This window comes from Mercurialis annua, linkage group LG3 (assembly GCF_937616625.2).
Source record: "Mercurialis annua linkage group LG3, ddMerAnnu1.2, whole genome shotgun sequence".
NCBI classification, from domain to species: domain Eukaryota; kingdom Viridiplantae; phylum Streptophyta; class Magnoliopsida; order Malpighiales; family Euphorbiaceae; genus Mercurialis; species Mercurialis annua.
The window spans coordinates 3,206,604-3,228,724 of NC_065572.1; the positions used below are offsets into that span (position 1 = coordinate 3,206,604).

General features: G+C 34.1%; 4 protein-coding genes across 5 annotated transcripts; 2 read left to right on the forward strand and 2 right to left on the reverse strand.

Annotated features, from left to right (window-relative positions):
- The first annotated feature begins 583 nt into the window (after positions 1-583).
- Positions 584-13,694, forward strand: LOC126673340 (uncharacterized). The gene is made up of 18 exons (XM_050367440.2): positions 584-1,110; positions 1,203-1,308; positions 1,711-1,818; positions 2,297-2,478; positions 2,766-2,961; positions 5,126-5,383; positions 6,481-6,627; positions 6,994-7,075; positions 7,703-7,816; positions 7,907-8,073; positions 8,608-8,720; positions 9,660-9,771; positions 9,925-9,996; positions 10,487-10,613; positions 10,871-10,985; positions 12,146-12,336; positions 12,426-12,538; positions 13,242-13,694. Exons 1-18 carry the CDS (start codon positions 821-823, stop codon positions 13,515-13,517), a joined length of 2,769 nt encoding a protein of 922 aa, XP_050223397.1. The 5' UTR covers positions 584-820; the 3' UTR covers positions 13,518-13,694.
- Positions 13,695-14,318: 624 nt separating this feature from the next.
- Positions 14,319-16,090, reverse strand: LOC126674619 (aldehyde oxidase GLOX). Its single transcript, XM_050369097.1, has one exon. It carries the CDS (start codon positions 16,081-16,083, stop codon positions 14,440-14,442), a length of 1,644 nt encoding a protein of 547 aa, XP_050225054.1. The 5' UTR covers positions 16,084-16,090; the 3' UTR covers positions 14,319-14,439.
- Positions 16,091-16,186: 96 nt separating this feature from the next.
- LOC126674620 (uncharacterized) lies at positions 16,187-18,729 on the reverse strand. Its single transcript, XM_050369098.2, has 4 exons — positions 18,391-18,729; positions 18,033-18,121; positions 17,247-17,360; positions 16,187-16,681 (listed from the first exon to the last, which is right to left on the reverse strand). Exons 1-4 carry the CDS (start codon positions 18,590-18,592, stop codon positions 16,481-16,483), a joined length of 606 nt encoding a protein of 201 aa, XP_050225055.1. The 5' UTR covers positions 18,593-18,729; the 3' UTR covers positions 16,187-16,480.
- A 1,426-nt stretch (positions 18,730-20,155) lies between these two features.
- LOC126673226 (late embryogenesis abundant protein 47-like) lies at positions 20,156-21,944 on the forward strand. Of its 2 annotated transcripts, none has more exons than XM_050367295.2 (3): positions 20,156-20,536; positions 21,105-21,404; positions 21,576-21,944. In XM_050367295.2, the coding sequence occupies exons 1-3, from the start codon at positions 20,321-20,323 to the stop codon at positions 21,741-21,743; spliced, it is 684 nt and encodes a 227-aa protein (XP_050223252.1). In that variant the 5' UTR covers positions 20,156-20,320; the 3' UTR covers positions 21,744-21,944. The 2 variants fall into 2 exon arrangements, with proteins under 2 accessions (XP_050223252.1, XP_050223251.1); XM_050367294.2 differs by having other exon boundaries at positions 20,169-20,563.
- The last annotated feature ends 177 nt before the right edge of the window (positions 21,945-22,121 follow it).

The window sequence follows — 22,121 nt, forward strand, 5'->3', positions numbered from 1 at the left end:
ATATTGCTCGACGGGGGTTTTAAAAGTCTAACTGGCCAATTAGAAGGTAATTGCGCCGTTGATGTGGCGATGTGGCCCACTAAAAATCATCTTGCCGAGTTGCTGAGTTGATTATCGACTCAGTTACAAAAGAGCTTCTTATTAGTACTGATTCTACTGAATCAGACAACTTGTAAAGCAAACTAGTATTAACTTGATAATCAATTAATTTAAATATTAACTTGATTCCGCCGCAAAAATGTGAGATCACGACCAATATCAAATATTTTTAAAACTTTAGAAAGACATGTATTTAAGAATAGAGGGATTATATAATAATACTAATACTAATTAATCCCTATTAATATTATTTCGTGAGATTATTAATTGATAATTCAAATCATAACTCAAGACCCGTTTAAATACTGTAATGTCATTATGCATTACGAATTTTCAAACCTTAATATGGTGTATATGAACCGAGCCGAGCCGAGATTTAAACTAAATGTCCGTTCGAGCCACTAACTGAGCTGTTTGTGAACTTAAACGAGCCAAACACCACTATGTTCATTTTCGGCTCGTTTAATTAACAATCATAAAAATAAGGTCGAGCTCCGTTCCTTTAGATTAGGAACGAACATAAACCGAACTCTTGTCGAGCTGAACAGCTCGGTTCGTTTACACGCCTAAACCTAAGGAGCAATTTACTGCTGTTTTCCCCCCTCATCCCCTTTATGATATTTTCAGACTGAATTGGAATAAAAGCACTACCGTGATAGCAAACCTCGTTGTTCATTAGAGACTGTAGCAGCTGCTTCAAAACAGATTCGTTTAAGTAAAAATGGAGAAATTTGAACAATACGCTTTAAATTTGATAGACAGTGGCGACGAAGAGGAGGCGGAGGCAAAGGAGGAGGAGGAGGCTGTAGAACAAGAAAAACAAGGAGAAGAAGCCGAAGAAGAAGAAGAAGAAGATTATGACGAGTTAAACCTAGATTTAGCCTTAGTTGAGGAGAATACGTTAGATTCCATTGATCAAAATTACGATCATCAACATCAGCAATTTGATCGGATTGACTATGAAGCTCTTGCGTCTAGAAAACGTAAAGAACTATCTGACACTGGTGCCTGGTTAGTTCCATGAATCTCTCTATTCAACAAAATTAATATTAATTACGAACGCAATTTATGTAATTATAATGTTTTTTATTTTAATTTAACAGCTCAGGATCAGTGAAGACGGCCAGGCTGGATTCTATAACTGGTGCTTCGAGAGAAGAAATATTGCAAGCTATTAATCATGGTACACGGAGGAGAAAGTCTCGCAAGGTCTTCTTATACTCAAACCTTTTGATATTTGGGTTTTCTACTAACTGTATAAATAAATGCATTAAAATCAACTTTCACGATAAAGTAAAATGCATTAGAACTTTTAAAATTTTCGTGACGGCAGATTCTGTTCACGGAAGCTTTAGTAAAATAAATATTGATAGAAATTGCGTGATTCTATCTCTGTGAGGGAATGTTTTACATGTATAACTTCAGTTTTTAAGTGTCAAGTATCTCTTCGATTCTTCCTTGAGATCAAAAGAAATTTGATTGCAGACTCTTGGCTACTAGATATGATCTCTATTGTCTATTATAAGAGATTATGCGTGTGTACTATGAGAATGTATGCATTGTCGGTTGTATGGCGTATATCATGCGGTTCATATTCTGTATCTTATACAGCCTAAGAAAAGAGGAAGGAGGAAAGGGTCAAAGAAGCAACTCAGTCCTGAAATTACAAAGATGCTTGGATATGCTACTGTTGCCTCTGCACATGGTCGCTATGAAGAGGTAATCTTCTTGGTTTTAAAGTTACTGCAATACAATACTAATTAATGTAGAAGGTATGTGAATTGTGATAAAGGATGTCTATCAATGTAGGTTGACAGTATTATTAAGCAGTGGGTAACGGACTAGTGGGTATATGGAAACATATCTGTATATTTTAACTATATAATTGATCTGAAGAAGGCTTTTTTTCTTTCGTACACTAATTTATTTTTCAGCTTGCAATTATTTTGTTTTCCCATATAGTAGACTAAAACAAGTGAACTCAAAATTATGCCAAATAAAACATGCTTTCAATTGCTAGAAATTTATGCTTTGTGATCTCTAGCTATATTGTTTGGTTTGGATGGATTCTTTAATTTTGTTGAGTGTTCTTTATTCAATTTTTAGACCCCCTATATTTGAATGGGGGCTGACTGCGGAGCCCACTATACTAGTCAAAGTAATTCCTCTTTGCCGACTCTCCTAAATATGTTAACAGGCCATGTCTGCTCTGAAGGAAGTTATTAGAGTAGCACCGCATGTTCCTGAATCATACCATACACTGGGAATTATCTATGAGTTACTTGGAAATACTGAAAAAGCAATGGGATTTAAAACAGTTGCAGCAGGCATTATGCCAAAAGAGTGTTCTTTGTGGAGGGAGCTTTTCGAATGGCACAAGTATGTACTCTCTTCAACTTCACTATTTAATGCAATAAATCTTATTATTTAATAAAGAAATAAAATTATCCTTATGTGCAATTATATTGCATTTAAATAGCTTGTAGGAGGGATGTATAATGATAACAAGAGCCCGGATGTAAATGTACTTCCGCTTTAGGGTCTTTTGTTATTCAAATGGAGAGTATTAATCAAATGACACTAGGAATTTCTCAAAATTAACTTTTTTTTTTGCTATAGTTCCCTCACTAATATCTAGTTAACTATTTAATTTGAATGGAATGTAGTGAACGAGGAGATGTTGCTCGAGCATTGAATTGCCTCTCTAAAGCTATAACAGCAGATCCGAACGATGTTGCACTCAGAAAATGTCAGGCATTGCTTTATGTCAAAATTGGAAATTTACAAAAGGCTGCTGAATCTTTTGAGCAAATATCACAAATTTGTCCTGAAGATGTTGAAGCTCTCAAGAGAGCTGCTGAGGTTTTAATGTGATCTTTCTCTTTACTTCTTAAAGCTTATATTTATTTATTTATTAAGATATGGCTTGCTATGCTATGATGTAATTCCTAATTTTTTCAATAATCTAATTAATTTTGATTTGGGATCTAATACCTGGTATTTGTGGAAAAGGTGCTGCACACATCTTTAAATCTTAGTATTGAATGAGAACCAGCAATACTACTACTAACTTAATGTTATTAGCTGATACCTAAAGAAGAGAGCAAATAAGAAGTCATTGGCATATTGGCTATTAGGTCTTACTGTTATACCAGAAAAAAATCTTGTGCTGGTCAATATACACCAAAAATCGCCTTAGTAGCTTTTGGTATTAATTTTGTTTGAGTTATAATAGTGAAGCAAGAATATTTTGCTGGTTGTGTATTTTTTTCTCTTACGATACCTATAGGTTGATGAAACCCATTTGTGAGGTTAACCAGAAGCTGGAGTGACGGCAGAGCAGTCAATTATTTCAGGGCTTCAAATTATGTAAAACTAAAGCACCATATGTGCATTGCTATTACGGTAAGAAATAACAAGATAAGTTGGACTAACCCGGAGGTATTGGAGGTCATCCAAAGCTATCTTGTTCAACTTAATACAGGTTGGTAATATGGAGAAGCAGAAATTTTCTTTCAAGCTAAAGGGAAAGCCTAGAAGACCACAGTTGGACCGACTAGTGACATGTGGTACTACCTAATGGACAAAGGAATTAGTATAGTTTAGGTGAGGATGCAAACATTGATGCATGGAAACGTAAGAAATTCTTTGTGCTTATGTAAACAAATTAGTGACATATACCTATTAATGTTCGGCAGCGATGGATGCAAGTTAATTGAGTGAAGAAGACATGAGGTAGACAATGGCCTGGCTCCAAGCAGTTAGTAATGTCTTGACAATTAGCATTGTATAACCTCGATGAAAGTGTAGTCTAAGGCCAATTTGATGGTGGCTGAGTTTAGTTGAATTATTGTCCATGATAATCTTAGGAATAAGTTCAAATCTAATTTGATTTTTTATAACTCCAGTGAAAGGTGTAGGCTAATATCACCACGATAGTGCTTTTCTAGAAAATGCACAATGTCCATGATAAGTCGGATAATACATCAAGGGAAACACTTGATATCAGTTTCAGTCGGTGAAAATTACTTGGATTTCCTGTCAATACAGAGAATTCGTTCAATGTTTGTTTGATTTTTTTTTTCCGTGACTTTTGGTAGTCTTGCATAATTTTTAGTGATCTTTGCATCTATTTTCCTTTGAATAGTACAGTTTATGTTCCTGAATTTCCTCCTTGAAATTCATATGCAGCAGAATGCAGTGGGTCAAAAAGTAATAGTATGATGTGGCTACTTATTCTTCTGGCATTGCCAGTTATCTTTGTGCTGTGTTGCTAAGTTGTGGGGCTGTTTTCTCTTTTTATGGTAGGCGGTTGATTGGTCTTTCTCTGTCAACTGTATTTATTTTTAATGAACGAAAGAGCCGAGAAAGAACTTCTGGATACTTTAATTTCCTTAGACACAGATAGAGCAGTTCTCTATATTGAACTCTAATATTACTGGATTCTTTTAACGTCCCCTTATTATCATCCCGTAGTTTTATTTTAATCACTCCATAATTTGATCTCAAACTTGGGGCCTTAGCATTGTCAAATAACAGGTTTGTTGATAGCACTTGCCTTAAGACTTGATGGTCAATGATTGGTTGTATAAAGGTTGGTATTTATTACTGCTGGTTAAAAAATAGAGATGTGAGTTATTTGCTTCTAAGGCTTAACTAGCAATAGTAGTTTCCTCTTGCAAATGCGAACAATTTTCTGCTTGCAGTTTCAGTGAAGAAACTGTATTTTAGTAATTTTTCTTGTATCTTTTTTCTAATTTCTGTATGATGGTATATCGAGTATCACCTTCAACTTTGTAAAAAGATAATTTATTATACCAAATTGCAAATTTCCTTGGCTCCCTTTTCCCAAATGCTCGTTTTGCACTTTGCTCATTTTCCCTGTTCGTTGACCGTTTTATGCAAACAGATTAATTTTCTTCGAAATATGGATGGTTGTATTATTGAGTTTTGCTATGGTATTTTCTTCTCCTTTTTGTCATATGCGTCATTAGGATTTTAATTTTTACTGTTTTCCTTATGTCAGCTGTATTCTGAATGTGGTCAAACGGAACGAACTGTCAGCATTTTGGAAGGCTATCTGAAGAACCATCCATCTGGATATATTTTTATAGTGATCGATATACTAGCTGCTGTTCTCATGGAAACTAATGCATTTAATTGTGCTCTGCAACGTATTGAGCATGCTCACCAGGTTTTCTATTCAGGACATGAATTGCCTTTGCAATTGAAAATCAAAGCAGGAATCTGCCATCTTCACCTTGAAAATATTGAGAAAGCTGAGGTTTGTAGGATTTCTACCTAATTGTTTGAATTGTTAAAATTAGTTCTCAAATGCTCCGAACTAAAAAAGAGAAAGAAAGAGGCAAAAGTGATGAAAAAAAATCATTTTTTTCTTTTCTGTTTTTTGGCTTTACACGTTGAGCTCTTGATTTATTAGCTTTGATATTTTTTTGCAAGTGTCATTATTTGTCTGTATGTTACAAAGATCATGCGCATGACTTTCTTTTGTTTGTCTATCCACATTGAAGAAAACTCGGACTTAAATCTGATATCAATACACCAAAAGGACATGTTTATTATATTCTGAGATCAGTAAATCTGTAGGATCATGGTGCAAATAGAATCATGTAGGAGTTATACTAAGGCCTTGCAACTAAATACTATGTTATAAAGAGCATTCCGTGCAAAATACTGCTCAGAATAATGCTGAATATTTACTGTCTCTCCTTTCATTTCTTGATCTATAAGTTCTTTTTTTATTGTTTTTGTAAGAAAATAGTTATTTGTTTCTTCCCAATATTTTCTCGTCTTTCTTCTAATTACTCTCATTCAACATGCCCTTGGTTTCTTTCTTTGTACATCGTCAGACTGAATTCCTTTATTTAATCAGCTCTTGTAAAATGTTTTCATCATTGCTCTTACTTGCTTTAAGATCAAGCCATTTCTACAACAGCTAAAAATTATGTTATAAATGATCTCTATTTTGCATAACCTGTAGCAGAAAGCATCTATAGATATATCTTTGAAGTTTTTCATTACCGCCAATTTGGCTCAATTTCTGGCCAGTAGCAGTAAGCAGGCTTAATTCAGTTCAATATGGATGGAATGCTGGCAATTGAGTTAGTTAGCTGTTAAACAGCAAGCTAGAACCATAAAGAAAATGTACATGGGCATCACAAGTGCTCATGCTCTGCCCTGTCATCTACCACATGGTAGGCCTTGTAGTGAGATGCTGAATAAATTGGTCTTTATCTGTTTATTGTAAGCATTTTCTAGATTTCTGCATCACAATATCAACTTGCATATGAATATGATTAGCATTTTTTTAATTGTCCTGGATGCATTTTTCATTTTGCTGAATCATCTTGCATTTCTTAGATTCTTTTCAGTGATCTGAAGCTGGAGAGGGCCTGTAATCATGCCAAGTTAATTACAGATGTAGCTGATGCGTTTATGAATCTCGGGCATGTTCAACTGGCACTGAAGTATTACCATATGTTGGAGCCAGATGCCGGAGTTGAAGATGTAAGGAGAAGTCTCGGTCATCTTCTACATCTTAATTTACACTGAAAATTGGTGCATCATGTAAAATATACATAAATTAAGTGTTTTTTTATGTATATATATATATATACATATATTGGTGCATCTGTAATTCTTTGCTCCAATAGCATGCAAGATTTATATGCATGAAAGCATAAGCATTAGTATAGCATGAAACCAGAAGCATTTGTGTTATTGGTGCATGAAAGCATAAGCATTAGTATAGCATGAAACCAGAAGCATTTGTGTTATTGGTTCTTATCATATATACATCTCTAGTGAATACTAAATGAGATTTCACATGCAGTGCTGATTTTTATGTTGCTTTTTCTTTATGTTTCCTTTTAGGAGGGCTATATACTCGAGAAAATTGCTGAATGTTATTTAATGTTGAATGATCGAGTAAAAGCAACTGCATTCTTCTACAAAGGTAACTGACATCTTCAATAAGCTTTGACTGAAATCAGATATGCATTTACATCTTTGCAAAACATGAAATCATCATCTTTCACATAGGGATTACAATACACATACTAGTGGTGCAGCATTGGTTGAGATTTGTTTTCCTTATAAAGATGAAGAAATAGGTTCACTTGAGTTTCCTCTCCTTGCGGGTCTCATGACTTAATTTAAATGATTAACTATACATATTAGGCAGACTCTCCAGGTCAGTGTTTCTATTGCATTCCTAATTGAAGTTAGACTAATTGACTGAAAACTAATTTTAGCTTATTCACAAAATATTAATAAATGGAATATTTTGACCTTAATTTTGCTATAAATTTCCCCATGATCATTTTTTATTATGTACTCTAGTTGTTTACTTGAATTTCTAGTATTTCTCTCTTTGGTGATATGCTGGCCCATTTACTGCTATTTCAAAGTTTGGGATTAACAAATATCTCCAGTGCCCTGTGAGATCCAAAATGTGACATTTTCTTATTGGATACTGTCTATAGTGGCTTTCATTTGCTTCTTTTGCCTTATAGGCTGTTATTTTAGGTTGCTTAGAGTTTAAATAGAGAGGTTATTATGGCTGAATATTATTTCCCTTCAGCTTTGCATGCACTTGAAGACAATGTTGACTGTCGTTTGTCCTTGGCGTCACTGATCTTTGAAGATGGTAAAGGAGAGGAAGCCATTTCTTTGCTAGCACCTCCGAAAGAGTTAGGTATAGTTTGGAAAATTCTGTATCTTCTGCTGGTTAGTAATTCAGAGGCGGAGGGCTTTTTACAAATGTTCTCTTGTGGCTTGTGTTCAGATATCAGCAATTTGAATTATGCTTCACAAAATCCATGGTGGCTTAACAAGAAAATAAAACTGAAGCTTTGCCACATATATAGATCTAGAGGAATGCTTAAAGACTTCGTCAACATCCTATTCCCTTTGGTCCGTGAATCACTTTCTGTGAGAAGCCCTCGGCAGAAGGTAAGTGAACCGTTGCTGCTGTGTGGAATTTCTAATATCTAGCTCTTTTCTCAGTGCTGATTTTCACCAAAATTGTCATGAAAAAACAAATCCCATGTGTAATCCAACTTGATATCTTAGTACAGTTGCCGACAATTGATAATTCGAATCTTATATAACTGTGGTTATTTCATTCTTTGTGCTTGCCTTCTTTTGTCTTTATTTACTTATTTTTGCAATTGAGGTTTTGAACGACTTATGCACGTATTGATATCGTGGCATGTGTGCAAGGCTTTCTTTGCTTGTGTTTGTCTTTTAAAATTAAGCATTTGCTTAAGAGTTTGACTTAAAAACTCGTATGTGATTAAGCTTATTGTATGGAAGTATTGGTTTTTAGCTTATTTTCGTTTGCTTTCTGGATTTGTTATGTGATTTGCACCGGAAAAAAAAGGTCTTACCAAACAAGCAGTGATTAGAATCAATCAATTTTCATGTGTAAATACATTCACATCTATATTATTTTTCTTTCCCTTTTTGGTTCTTGATCTATTTTAGGTAAAGAAAAGGCTAACAACAAGCGTTCTCCGTAAAAGAACCCAAATTGTGGATGGTGCGGAAACTAATGATGTTATTGATAGAGTTAGACCATTGGCTTCCCGCTTGGATCGGTGAGTAGTTTAATATGCACTGGTTATAAACAAAAGTTAAGGCCTCTTGTGTTTGTTGGCCTGTTTTGAATTGATGTCCAGGACGAACCAGAAACAGGTGATGGTTGACCCTCTCAGGCGATAATGATCTGCAAACATATTTTCATGAATTGACCACCTTGATTTTTCTTTTCTTCAGTTGGTCTACTAGCTTTTCAGGAAATCATTGTTGGCTTTTGAACATTTTTCATGAATTGAGCTCCTTGATATTTTAGCCTCCTTAAATGCCTCCCATTTAATATTTTCTTAGTAAATACTTGAATGTAGATTAGAAGAATGTTTTTAGCTTTTTTATAATTCAAAATATTACTTTATCCTCAGATCAATAGTGTTAGTCCATGAACTAATGATATACAAACACAAGTTTTATGATTCCAGAAATATGAAGATACTCTATGTGAAGCTTGGCATCTTTAAGTTGTACTTATATGATAACTAGCAAGACTGCGTTTCCACCAATAAAAGTTAAACTAGAAGACTCCTAGTAGCAAATTTCAGGTGTCTACATTTAGGTTCTTTTGCAATATTTTTTTTTTTAAAATTATATAACCTGCCTCATGGTGTATTAAGGTTTATTCTTTTCTATTCTTTTTGTCTTTGATAGTTGCTTGAATATTTCACTTTATATTCTTTTAGGTGCATGACACATGCACGACTTACAAGCTTTAGCATGTTACTAGTATTTGTACATTTTGAATTCACTGTCATAATGTGCATAAGGGGATTTTCTTCATGTCGCGGCCATTTATTTAAGAGTTCCTTGGTCACATCAAATAGTTTAAAAGTTTCGCAACAAGCAAACGTGAGATTAGATAATCATATTATTCTACCACATTATAGATTGTAAACGTTTCATCCATAAAATTAGCAAAGTAACTATTTATTAATGTTCTGAGCTAGATTGAAAGCTTCTAGAGCAAGGAAGTTGCTTCAAAAGAAGGAAGAGCAGAAAGCAGCTGACAGAGCAGCTGGCTTTGATTGCCGTAGTGATGATTCGGATGTTGAATCAATGGTAAAATGCTGTTCTCCCCATTATATTGGGACTTGTTTTTGAATTAATAAAGTATTGCAACATCTAAATGCAATAATGTTCTAGTTTTTTTTATTATGCACAAATTCCTGTGGTTTGGGCCTGATTCACTGGTTTTTTTTGGGTTATATGTAGGAAGAAGAAACCAGAGTTCCCTCGATTACCAATTTTTTAACGGATGAAGAGCATCACAATCTGATTATAGATGTTTGTATTCTTCTTACTGCTCAAAACTTTTAGGCTTTGCATAGGAATTTACATGATATGGAAAGTAAAGTTAATAAAAGTTAAGGAATGTAGTCTTAATTAAATTGGCTTGTTTGTGAGTTAAAAAAAAAGGAAGTAAATGAGTGTGAAGTGTGAACTCATTGAAACTCTTTACATTATCCTTATTAACCTTTGGTTCAGGAGTTATTATTGGATGTTAATGTAAATGTTTAACTTGGATTAATCCCCTTGAACTTCCTATAATATAACAAACTGTAAACAAGGTTTGAACACACACTCATTTTACACTACATAGTTTTAACTCTCGTTTTTATACTCCCATGCAATGTGTTACTTTCTCTTGAGCTGCATAGTTTTGAATGCTAAATTTTGTTCTCTTTGATCATTGAGGATGTCAATCATTGTTGATTATATTCATTGTTGCATTTCCTGTTACCTATAGTCTCATTCTCTTTCGTATGATATATAGTTATGCAAGTCACTTCAATCACTAGAAAGGTATTGGGAAGCACTGGAGATTATTGATCTTACTCGAAGAATGGCTTACAAGAAACTGCCTGTTGCAAAGAAGGAAGAACTTCAGTCTCTTGCAGCTCGTAATTCCTTAACTTATAAACTCTTTTCATCTTTAATGTTAGTTACTTAGTTCCAAAAAGTGGAGCTTTTGCTCTAAAAATACTAAATAGAGATATAATGTTCTTTATTTGCATACATAATTCTCTTTCTACAAACTTTTTAGCTTCATTTCCATGTTTTATTCAACGGATCCTGTTCTGAAAGAAGCTACAGGGAATATCTTTTCATCAAGGAACGAATTAAGCATACTCTTAAAGTCTCTTCTCTATTTCTGCAGAAATATCATACAAGACCACAGACCCTAAACATGGGTTTGAGTGGGTAAGGTCCACTGTTATAGAGCATCCATATAGCCTTGCTGCTTGGAACTGCTATTACAAATTAACTCTAAGGTATGTTATCTATGTAAGAGGTGTTTGATTGATTTAATTGCAGGTCTTTATTTTTAATTATCAAGCCGGTAAAGTGTTAGATTCATGGGTACATATTCTAAGTACGTCTTATATGCATGGCATGATATAAATAAACTTTAAATGAACTGCACTGTGATTTTACTAAAATATGCTCAAAAAACTTATGTAAAAGCTCTTTTAGCTTTGACTGATTAGGACTCCAAGAGAGCAAAAACCTACTTTGTAAATTGTACATCAGAATTAGATGACTAAAATTTAATATGATAGTGATTTATCTCCATGCTAAGTTCCCAACGCACCCCAGGAGTGCATGAAAAACATTCACATCCTTCATATGCTCATTTTAAACTTAAAATCACCAAATTTTCTTGACAAACATAGCCCTCTTCAATAAAGGGGAAAAAAAGGCAAAATTCAAATCGCACAAGCAACCCCACAATGTGTAAAGTGCACTGGTAGCTGTTGGTTGATATCTAAATGAAACTTCTTAGATAACAAGTTACTTTTGTTTTCTATAAATTGATGGACACAAAAAGAAAAAAAAGGCACATAGTCGAGTGACTTGTGCTAGGTATAATATCATAGGCATACAAGTCTAACATTACCAAAATTATCTCTCATTTACTGACATGTATAATGGTGTTTAGTCATCAATCCTACTATAATTGTGGTTTAGAGGGTTGTGTCCTTCACTGATTTGACAGGGTGGAATGGAGGAATGCAATTATCTAAAGGCAAGACATTATGCAATGTCAAGTACTCATAAATGGAATTACTTAAAAAGTTTTAGCCTTGCCACTATTATTGCTGTGGTTGGCAAAGTTCAATTTCACAACCTATCCAAAACTTGTTTGGACTGAATTTTCATATATGTTTTTTGCTAAACTTTTGTCTCTCTGATATGTACCCGGAAGCTTATGACTATTCTTCCCTTTTTTGAAATATTTTTGTTTTTCATCTAACCAAGTCAAAATATATGACTTTCTTTACTTTTTGTCCAAAATTTTCCCTTTTCTGTACGTTTTAGGCTATAATATTGACATGGATTATGATCCTTTTCTCATCCTTAGAATATCAAACGATGTATAATGCAAACTTACAACTCTCTGTTTTCATTGAATTTGCTTATGATATCAAAGATTAGGGAAGAACTACTCAAAGCACGCAAAGTTTCTGCGTTATATGCGAAGCAAACATGATTTCAGTGTAGCACCTATAGTCATTTATGCGCATCAGCTTAGCATGGGCAGCCATCACCAAGATGCTGCTAGAGAATATTTAACAGCTTATAAACTGTTGTCTGAGAGTCATTTAATCAACCTTTGTGTTGGTAAGATTTTTTTTTTTCTCTTTTGAAAGCTTACTAATTAATGTACCTATTACATTCTTTCGACTTTAAAACCATGTTTACATATCCAGGAACTTCCTTGCTCAATTTAGCCCTTGGATTTAGACTTCAAAATAAGCATCATTGTCTTACTCAAGGCTTATCCTTCCTCTATAAAAACTTACAGCTTGCTGAAAGTAGCCAGGTTTGCATCAACCGTCTTACTTATGGGATCTTTATTATCATATTAACTGGACACATTTTATTGTATTCCACCATTATATTTAAGATTATAATTTGGCTTGTGACAAAAGAAGGCTAATTGATTCTCAGGTACCCACATCTGAACTTTAATACATTTCAACGGAAGGTTTTCGACTAAAAATGCATACATGGCAATCAGTTTTTGCTTATTTTTGCTTGAAACTTTGCCACGCATACATAATTTCATTTCAGCAGAAAGTTTTTAGGCTAAATTATGCATACACGGCAAGTTTTCATTCAAAAGTAAGCAAATATAGGTTACCACGTATGCACTTTTGGCCAGAAAACCTCCTGTTGAAATAAAATTAAAGTTAAATAACCAAAATGAAACGAATTGGAGTTTAGTCACCAAAATGAAATATGACAATAGCCTGGATATCCTGAGAATCAGTCACAAGACTGTCAAGATAAAAGAATGATCAAGTATTTAATAGATGTCTAGCATCTTCATAGCAGATAAGATTTTGATAATAAAGGACTTTCCCCTAAAGCAGAGCATGTAGACGGTTTTGATGCCTAAGCATCAGCCCTCAGTCACGCCAAGAAGGACAAAATAGAAATTTTTTCATGATTGTCTCTTCTGCAATACAGTAAATTTCCATCAATTTCCATGTAATAGTAAATTGCATTTTTCTGTAATATAGGTATCTTTGCAGGAGGCATTATACAATATTGCCCGTGCATATCACCACGTTGGGCTTGCATCTCTAGCAGCTTTGTATTATGAAAAGGTGCTTGAAATACGTGAGAAGGATTACTCCATTCCAAAACTTCTGATCGAGACCTCAGATCTGGAAAATCTGAAGCCAGTTTATTGTGACCTGCGTAGGGAGGCAGCTCATAATTTGCACTTGATTTACAAAAGTAGTGGAGCATTTGATCTTGCTAGACAGGTATTGAAAGATCACTGTAAATTATGAGTAAATATTCTCTAATTATTCATCAATTATTAGCATGTGTGAAAGGTGAGGTTATACTCTTGTATATAATTAGGGCAAGCTAAAATAAGAAAATCTCTCTCTCCAGTTCTGTTAATTTTTAGCCTGGAAAAAATGTGAGCTTTTTCAGTTTATTATGAAGTTGATAACATTAATTTATTCTCTGCTCGATTTTATTTAGTCATTAAAGATGAAAGTTGATTTGTAATTATATTATAGTACCAATTTCTGAAGTATTTTTCTTTTTTATGTGATAAACTTAACGTTCTTTACATGAAATAATAATGCGTAATGCGAGGATGAGAATAGTGTAGTCATTTTATGAAGGAATAACACATCTTCAGGTCTATGTACTTGTTTTGTTTTTGACATTGGGTCCTTGTATTTTTATTTGCCAATTTTGAGTCTTACATTTTTATTTTATAAACATTAGATCTGTCACAAAAAATGTTAACAATATCAATCCAAACTGAAACAATCTAGTTTGGGGATTTAATGTCAACAAAAATAAAAGTACAAAGACTAAGTTTTTAATAAAGTTAAAATTATGAAAATGAATAAAATAATGATTCCAATTGCATTAATGAGTACATCTATTTTTTTCTGTGATCGAGGGATTTGATATAGGGATTCAATGTTGATAAATAAAAGAGGAGGGATTCAACGTCGAAAAATGGACAAGTCCATATACTCAAATGCGTATTTTTCCATGTATCAACTAAAAATGTTAAATAAAGTTTTAGAATGTGCATTAGAGAAGACGAGTTTATCATCAATGAACAGTTAAAAAGATGATGACATATTATTGCCAGTTTAAATTGCAAGTCTATTCAGAACTCCCAAATTTTACTATTAGCATTCCTTAGGCTTTAGCAAATCAAAAAATAATCTTCTAAAATCCCCATCAACCAATTTTCACCCATTGACCAGTACTAGGAATACAAGCATGCACAACAAACAATAAATAGTACCCTGGTGGTGCGATCTCAGCCGTTGATGGTCCGATAACGCTCAAAGCAAACGTATCAGATGAATCAAATTCAACAGAAATAATTCTCAGCACCACCATTCTTTGATTCATGGCATAAGAATGTGTACTAAAAGATGGTGCAAGTATTCTTACTGACACTTGATTTGCTGATGCAAATTCTGCAACCTGAAATCTAACCTTAAATGGTGAGTTTCCATATTGTAGAATTGTGACTAGAGATAAAATGGTTGGCCTTATCTTTGTATTCTCATCTGATAAGTACGAGGGCGAAAATGCCTCCAAGCTTAGGTCTGTCGGAAAAGGAACGTCAACAAATTGATAGTTAAACTGAGGATTACTTCCGCCTACTAAAATACGTCCGTCAGGAATCAATATTGCTGATGAATGGTACATTCTTGGTGTTCTTGACGGCGACATTACACAAAAACGACGATCTTGTGATTGATTGGGACGATAAATGAATGGACTCGTTATAGGATCGAACGCATTGTTATAACCAGCAGTGCCGGATTGAGCACCGTTGATTATGATGATATCACCGGTCGGAAGGATTAGCATATCACTCATAACTCTTGCAGTTGGCATTGTTTCCATTTCCCAGCTAGGGTTCTGATCATTGACTACAATTCGTCCGCATGAAGAAGCCGCAAGCTGATAATTTCCACGTGCAGCTTGTAGAAACGAGCCATTTGGTGCACCGCCACAGATCAAGATTTCAGCTTTAATAGGACTGCCAATATTTTCATCTAGAGGAAGTAGAGCTGAAGATCCAGTGCTTGGATAATTACGAGGAACACGGTCAGGTATTTCAGGAAATTCTCTAATCACAACATTTCTAGTGTAATCTAGCAGTATCGATCTCGTGTTGGCGAAAATGAACAGGTTTCCATCTGGCAATAAATGGAGAAATGGATACAGATTATTTTCGCTATAACGATCACGAGTATCTCGCAAAAGATTAAGCCAAAAAGTAGTGGAAACAGACGGATAAAACTCGTAAGTGAAAACCCTTCTACCACCAACAATTATAATTCTTCCATCAGGCAAAATCTGATTACTTGCATACCATCTTCTTTGTGTTAAATAATTCGGAAACTCAGTCCAATCACAATCATCATTCGAGCAGGATGTATACATACGCATCACTCGGTCACCGTCATTAAAACCGCCGGTTTGAATAAATGTTCCGTTCGGTATAACTGATCCAGAAGAACACCAAATGTCGGTTTGAATCATTAGAGGACGAAATGAGCTGTCAGTGACATCGTAGAGGATGCTGTGAGCAGTGCAATCGATTATTAGTGCCCGGTCATTAGTGTCATTCCGACAGCGATGGTGAGGAAGAGAGATGTTAGATCTGCCAAAATCTGTGCGATCAAATATGACAACTTTGTTATCATGCAATAGCTGCATGTGCATTGCTGTTATACCTATGCTAGAATGCAGTTGGTGCCATTCGCCTTGGCTGTCAGGATTCGAAGTTTGGGACATTACTGGGGAATGGCGGGTCAAGTGTAAAAGTGAAAGCAAGAGGATTTGGATCAGGCAAGACTTCATTTTTGGCTACAATGTCAAAGTGCAGTGATAACAAGTAATCTTGAAGTGACTGTTCTATTAATAATAGGAAGAGATCTTGAGATTGCTTTTTGAATTGCAGATATAAAAGAATGTGTTTCTTGCATGAACTGGAAAATAGGAAACATTTTTCTTTTTACAAGGTTACAAATAACGAAGCAAAATTGCTAGGTTCTCAAGTGCCCAAAACATTAAATACTGAGCTATTATCTCATGTAGCCGTATAGCCAATACTATGTTCGAACAAGGCAAAATCTCAGGAGGCAAAATCTCAGGAGGCAAATGTCATTGGCATGTACATATACTGAAGCAGCAAGGAGAAGAAGGGATGGCCTAAAAGAAATGATTAAATAATTATATCAAATAAAGGATGCTATACCTAACTCCTCCTACCCCGATTTTTCTTAGACAAAACCACCTCCCAGCCATCTTCTCCTTGCGCCTCCTGGCGACTTGACTCGTTGATCTGCATGCCCACATGATTAGACGCATCCACTATCATATTTGATGTATTATCACCCATGCTATTCTCATTATCCTCATCATCATCCTCGCCGTCGTCATCATCGTCATCATTTGCCTAGCACAAAGGAGAGAAGGAAAATTAGAAAGGAGAATTCCATGCGAACAAAATCCTTTAAAATTTGTACATTTTGGCAAAGTACGACTTGCTAGCAAACAGAATTTGTTATGGAATTTCTAGTAATGATTTTTCCTCCTCGTGCACACTAGAGATGAAGAAAAAAAAGACTTAGACAAAGTTGTAAGTCACAAAGAATCCCAAGAAATGTCTATACAAAACCCTTGCCAGCATCAAATCAAAGCCATGGAATAAGTGTGCAACTCTTATCAAGGCAGTACCAGAATATAATTGTTAGAACTTAGAGCAATAGAAACAGCTTTGTAAATCTCCATGTTATTTTAAGCAAATGTGCATATGTATCTGAACTTCCAATTCCTACCTATGAATTTTCAAGCTTTCTCTATCTGAAATTTTTAGGAAGTAATAACTAACAGTTGACTTAAACACTGGAATGAGTTTTCCAACTTATATGAAACTTAAAATCACTAGAATACAGCATTTTGGAATGCAAAGATGGTTTCTAAGCAGATAACACAATTCATGTACGGAAAACCAGAATCACCTGTCTGATGTGTTGATGAGCTCCCGTAGTAGGACCTGCTTGCCTTAACTTTTCAATTGAGTGATAGTTACCTTCCAAACACTCTTCATGCATAATCATTAGTTTTTCTGCTACCTGTACAGATCAATAGAAAATGCAAAATTGTTATAAGATGAAACTGAAAATTAGCTGCAATTTATCAAAAGAATGCAAACAAAATGCATGACAAGTACAAAACAGTTATTCCTAGTGCAAATGCAATGAAGAGCTCTATATTCAAATCATGTAACTGCTATTGTAAGAACCAGAACATTAAAAACAAATCTGAAAAGAAGAGCCAGAACAGTAATTGAAAACAAACAAACACTACTTGTCACTATTTTCAATTGTAAATGGCCTTGGGTACCTATTAGTTAGCAGTCTTAAGAGCTTAACCATTCACAACTATATTCTTTTTACAGCAATAAAAAAGATTGAGAAGTCAAGTACTTTCCCGATTCTCAGTGACACGAATCCTTACTAATCCAAAGGACTGCTCACAATTTCAAAAATGTTGTTACACTTTGAATATGCCTTGAGCCAAAGATATAAACATAAAGAAACAACTCAAATTAGTTAAGACTTCTACACCGGATTTTCCACAACAAGCTAGCCACCAAAAAGTTAAAAATAAAGATTAAAAAAAACAGAAGGCGAGGAACAAAACTTTCAGCTAATTTTACATACACAGTATCGAGACTATATTCTCACAAGTCACAACTTGAAAGCAGCATCTCAAAGCTATAGTATAATATAATGAAGGTGTACCTCCTCAACGCTGCCATCCTCAACCTCGACATTGAGAGTATCCATTCCTTTTTCCAGTAGATCCTCTAAATCATCAATATAAAGCGCCTCTAGCAGAGCGAGAACAAAAACCCCGTCACAAATATAACATAAAAAAATAAAAATAAAAGCAACAGTTCATCATAAGAAGAGTCTGCATTTCATATTAAACACCACTCACTTTGCAGTTACAAATTACCAACTTCCAATTACACAGTTCTGAAGCACAAATTACTTAAACTATAAATCACTAAATTTACATAAAAAATGACCAATCAAAAGTCTTAATTTCCAAAACTAAACATTATTAATTTTGTTAAGACCGAGTTAAGTAACTGACCATTAGACTGAGTGAACCAGAAAAAGACCTCGGACCGGAGCTGATCGGCTAACTGGAGCGAACCTTTACCGGCCCACTCGTTTTCAACGGCGAGTTGGAGAGCTGACCAGCGAGAGAGAGTTAAAAAAAGACCTTCTTGAAATAAGGGTACTGATTCTGCTGGTAACGGTTTGTTTGGCTGAGAGATGCTGTTTGAGTTCATGGCGTTGGATAATCTCCGATGACAGATCGATCTCTGTAATTCTGTGTGGTTTTCAATTTAATTGTAAAACCTTAATTATGTTTCACAGTTGTTTAGAAGAAGAAGAGGGTCTGTTTGGTTTCATGGATACTTATGCCTACAGTCAGATTAACTGAGCTTTATTATGCTCAATCTTATTTTATTGCACTACTATAAACTTTATAATATATATATATATGTTTATTTATTAATAAAATTTATTTGTATTCAGAATATTTAAATAACTAATTAAATTGATATACTCATTCTTTATTGTAAATAAACTCATAAAACTTTTAAATTTTTAGTTTTAATTTTCAGTATCCATAGTCAATAGTGTTTCTAGAAATTCTTTTGATTGAAAATATTTTAAGGGTATTGTTTGGATCAATTTTAGTGTAAAATTTATTTTATTATAGCCTAAAAATGATTTTATCAATTTAGAAATACGGATAATTATACCACAACGGTTGCGCCACGTTATTCAGACAACAAACTAATGAGGCGTTAGCCATGTGCTAATATTTAATGATAAAAAATATGCAATAATTAAAGATTCTCTATTGCAAATGTTTATTGGCTTGCTGTAAAAATGACATAGCACAACCGTGGCATGCGATAAACACTCTAAAAACTATTACTATTTCTCTTTCAAGAATAAGTATTGTTTTGAAGGGAAATTATAACCTAGTTCCGGTCCATGAATTTTCCATGCACCTACTTAATGAGGTGTTAGAAAATCTAACATAATTTTCTCTCTTTTTATTATTTTTTCTTTTTTCTCATTTCTCTAATACCTCATTGGATGGATTCATGAATTTTTCACGGACCGGATTTAGGTAAAAACTTCCCTGTTTTGAAAAGGAAACATCACAGCAATAGTATTTGAATTTTTATTTTTTTAAAATTAATGTTTCAGTTTTTTTTAAATATATTAAATAAATGCTTTTGACCATTTTTCGATCATGAATCTCGAAAGACGAAAATAAATTTCTTTTGACTTAAATTTTACTCTCATATTAATAAAATAATAAGAATAGTTTGTGTAAATGATGTATTTTTTTATCAAAAATATTATTCTAAAGAAACCTAAAGTACATAACAAAGTTCAAATGTTGGAGATTATAAATAGTAATAATTGGCATAAAGTTAGATTAGCTTTTTAATCAAATTGGCATCCATAAATGTTTTTGTAATTTACTATGCTTAATTTTTTTTCATCTGAAATAGCTGCTTGATTCTCTTATAGTAATTTTCATCCATAAAGAATCTTCACTTCTTCCAATTATCATGTTTTTTTTTTTTTTGAGAACCTTCCAATTATCATGTTAGTTAATATAAAAGTTGTTAATTTATTAAAAAAAGAAAAATATTTGCTTAATTGTTTCATTTGAATGTCATCATGACTGGCTGCTAAAATAGCTGCTTGATTCTATTATAAACTGTTCATCCATAAAGAATCTTCACTTCTTCCAATTTTCAGACATATTTCCAAGAAAGACCGAGTCATATGACTCCCAGTATTTGTCTGAAAGCCATCTAAAAAACAAATGGCAACACAGCATTTGCTAAATGTAACCTTATTCACTAATGTCTCTCCACATTTCTCTCCATCTTAACATTCCTTACAAACCAAACTCTATAAAACCTGCTCAAATTCTATCACCTTATTCTATTTCGATCAACACCAACAAAATAAAATAGACAAAAATGAGCAGCCAGCAGCAGGAAAGGCGCGAAGAAGATGGAATAATTAAGTGCGAGGATTTGTTTTCGATTCAAGGACATAGAGATGCTGCAATGATGCAGGCGGCAGATATTATAATGATGGGAGACATCCGTAAATCTGATGCTGCGAAAAGTGACAGTGCTGTGCTTTTTGGTCGTAATGATTCCGTTAAAGGAACTGATACGCAAGGAAGGCGGGTAATCTCCGAATCCATTGCTGGACAGGTTAATTTATTTTGCTTCTTTCGCTTATCTCTTTATTGATAGTAATGCAGTAATCAAATCAAATCGAGTTGAAATGCTACTCAGTACGTCCAGTTTTTTTTTATAAATATTTTTTTTTAGAATAAAAAAGAAGTATGAGTTTTCAAAACATGGAGTAATTTTTCGATAAACAAATAATAAAACATGCTGATGTGAATGTCGAAACATTGAATATTTTAGTGTCTACATCAACAATTTTTATTTTTTTTATTAAAAATAGCTCATTTCTGTATTAAAAAAATTATATTTTATATCTCACATCGACAACTTCAAAATTATGCTAATTTAAGCAAAGTTTGATTCATTAGGCTCATGAGGTTGTCCGAGTTCACTCTACTTGGTCGATAGCTTGAACTCGAATTCAATGAAGTCAATTTCTGGGTATTTTGAGTTACATTCCAGCATTTTTAGTGTCAGATTTTGAGTAGCATTTAATAAATTGATAGCATTTAATGATCTATTTCTTGAGATAAATATATTGTAAATTTTGTGGTGAAAGCAGATGGTTGGGCAATATAACCAAAAAGGGCTAACATCATCAGCATCTTTTCAACAAGGTAATAGTGGTAATGCCAGTGGCGGAATAACAATCGGAGAAGCACTTGAAGCCACTGCATTGACAGCCGGACAAAAGCCTGTTGAATGGAGTGATGCTGCTGCTATTCAGGCCGCTGAAGTCAGAGCAACCGGACGAACCACCATTAGCCCCGGCGGTGTTGCTGCTGCTGCCCAATCAGCAGCCACCCTTAATGCTAGAACAGCCAGAGATGAAGATAAGACCAAACTTGCTGATATCCTTTCGGTAGTTCATTATTACATAATAATTAACCAAATTCCCTTATTATTTCACGATAACATACAAATAAATTATAAATTATAGCGTGTTCTATAATTTAGAATTATATTTTGTGATTTGTATGAATTTTCAGTTATCAGCACTAATTGGTCACTAATTCATCATTCCGATATGCAGGATGCAACTTCTAAGTTGACGGCGGACAGACCAGCTACTCGGAAAGATGCAGAAGGGGTCACAGGTGCAGAAATGAGGAATGACCCATACCTTACTACACATCCAGCTGGTGTGGCAGCTTCTATAGCTGCTGCTGCCAGGCTTAACCAGCAGAATAACCTCAAATGATTTCACTAAAGTGTTTTTTTTTTTAATTTAAGTGTTAGTTTGGTCCGAGTCTTCCTCTATCAATATCAGTAAATATTCTACTGAAATTGAAATAACCGACTCGTCTCTGTTGCATATTCTGTATAAATTTTTTGCTTTTTGCTTGAATACTAATAGGCTGTACCTACATCAAGATTAATAAAGAATTTGAATTTACCACAACTATATAGGTCGTATATTCGTAATCTGGTTAGCTGTGTTGGTAATTAGGTTACAGTGAACTTTGAAAGGTTAAGCTAAGTTTAGGTTTGCTAATTTGACAATGTAATGAAAAGGTTGCCAATTTTCTGTGTTTTCATCCATGGAATGTTAACTCAAGAACAAGACATTAAATATCAG

Bases quoted from the DNA above. Each gene is read 5' to 3' on its own strand.
- LOC126673340 (XM_050367440.2), top strand. From the start codon at position 821: ATGGAGAAATTTGAACAATACGCTTTAAATTTGATAGACAGTGGCGAC. The intron at 6,628-6,993 runs GTAAGGAGAAGT...GTTTCCTTTTAG, and splicing joins CAGATGCCGGAGTTGAAGAT to GAGGGCTATATACTCGAGAA. The intron at 9,772-9,924 runs GTAAAATGCTGT...GGTTATATGTAG, and splicing joins ATTCGGATGTTGAATCAATG to GAAGAAGAAACCAGAGTTCC.
- LOC126674619 (XM_050369097.1), bottom strand. From the start codon at position 16,083: ATGAAGTCTTGCCTGATCCAAATCCTCTTGCTTTCACTTTTACACTTG.
- LOC126674620 (XM_050369098.2), bottom strand. From the start codon at position 18,592: ATGAACTCAAACAGCATCTCTCAGCCAAACAAACCGTTACCAGCAGAA. The intron at 18,122-18,390 runs GTCAGTTACTTA...TCGCTCTGCTAG, and splicing joins CTGGTTCACTCAGTCTAATG to AGGCGCTTTATATTGATGAT. The intron at 17,361-18,032 runs GTACACCTTCAT...TGATCTGTACAG, and splicing joins AGGATGGCAGCGTTGAGGAG to GTAGCAGAAAAACTAATGAT.
- LOC126673226 (XM_050367294.2), top strand. From the start codon at position 20,321: ATGAGCAGCCAGCAGCAGGAAAGGCGCGAAGAAGATGGAATAATTAAG. The intron at 20,564-21,104 runs GTTAATTTATTT...TGGTGAAAGCAG, and splicing joins CCGAATCCATTGCTGGACAG to ATGGTTGGGCAATATAACCA. The intron at 21,405-21,575 runs GTAGTTCATTAT...TCCGATATGCAG, and splicing joins AACTTGCTGATATCCTTTCG to GATGCAACTTCTAAGTTGAC.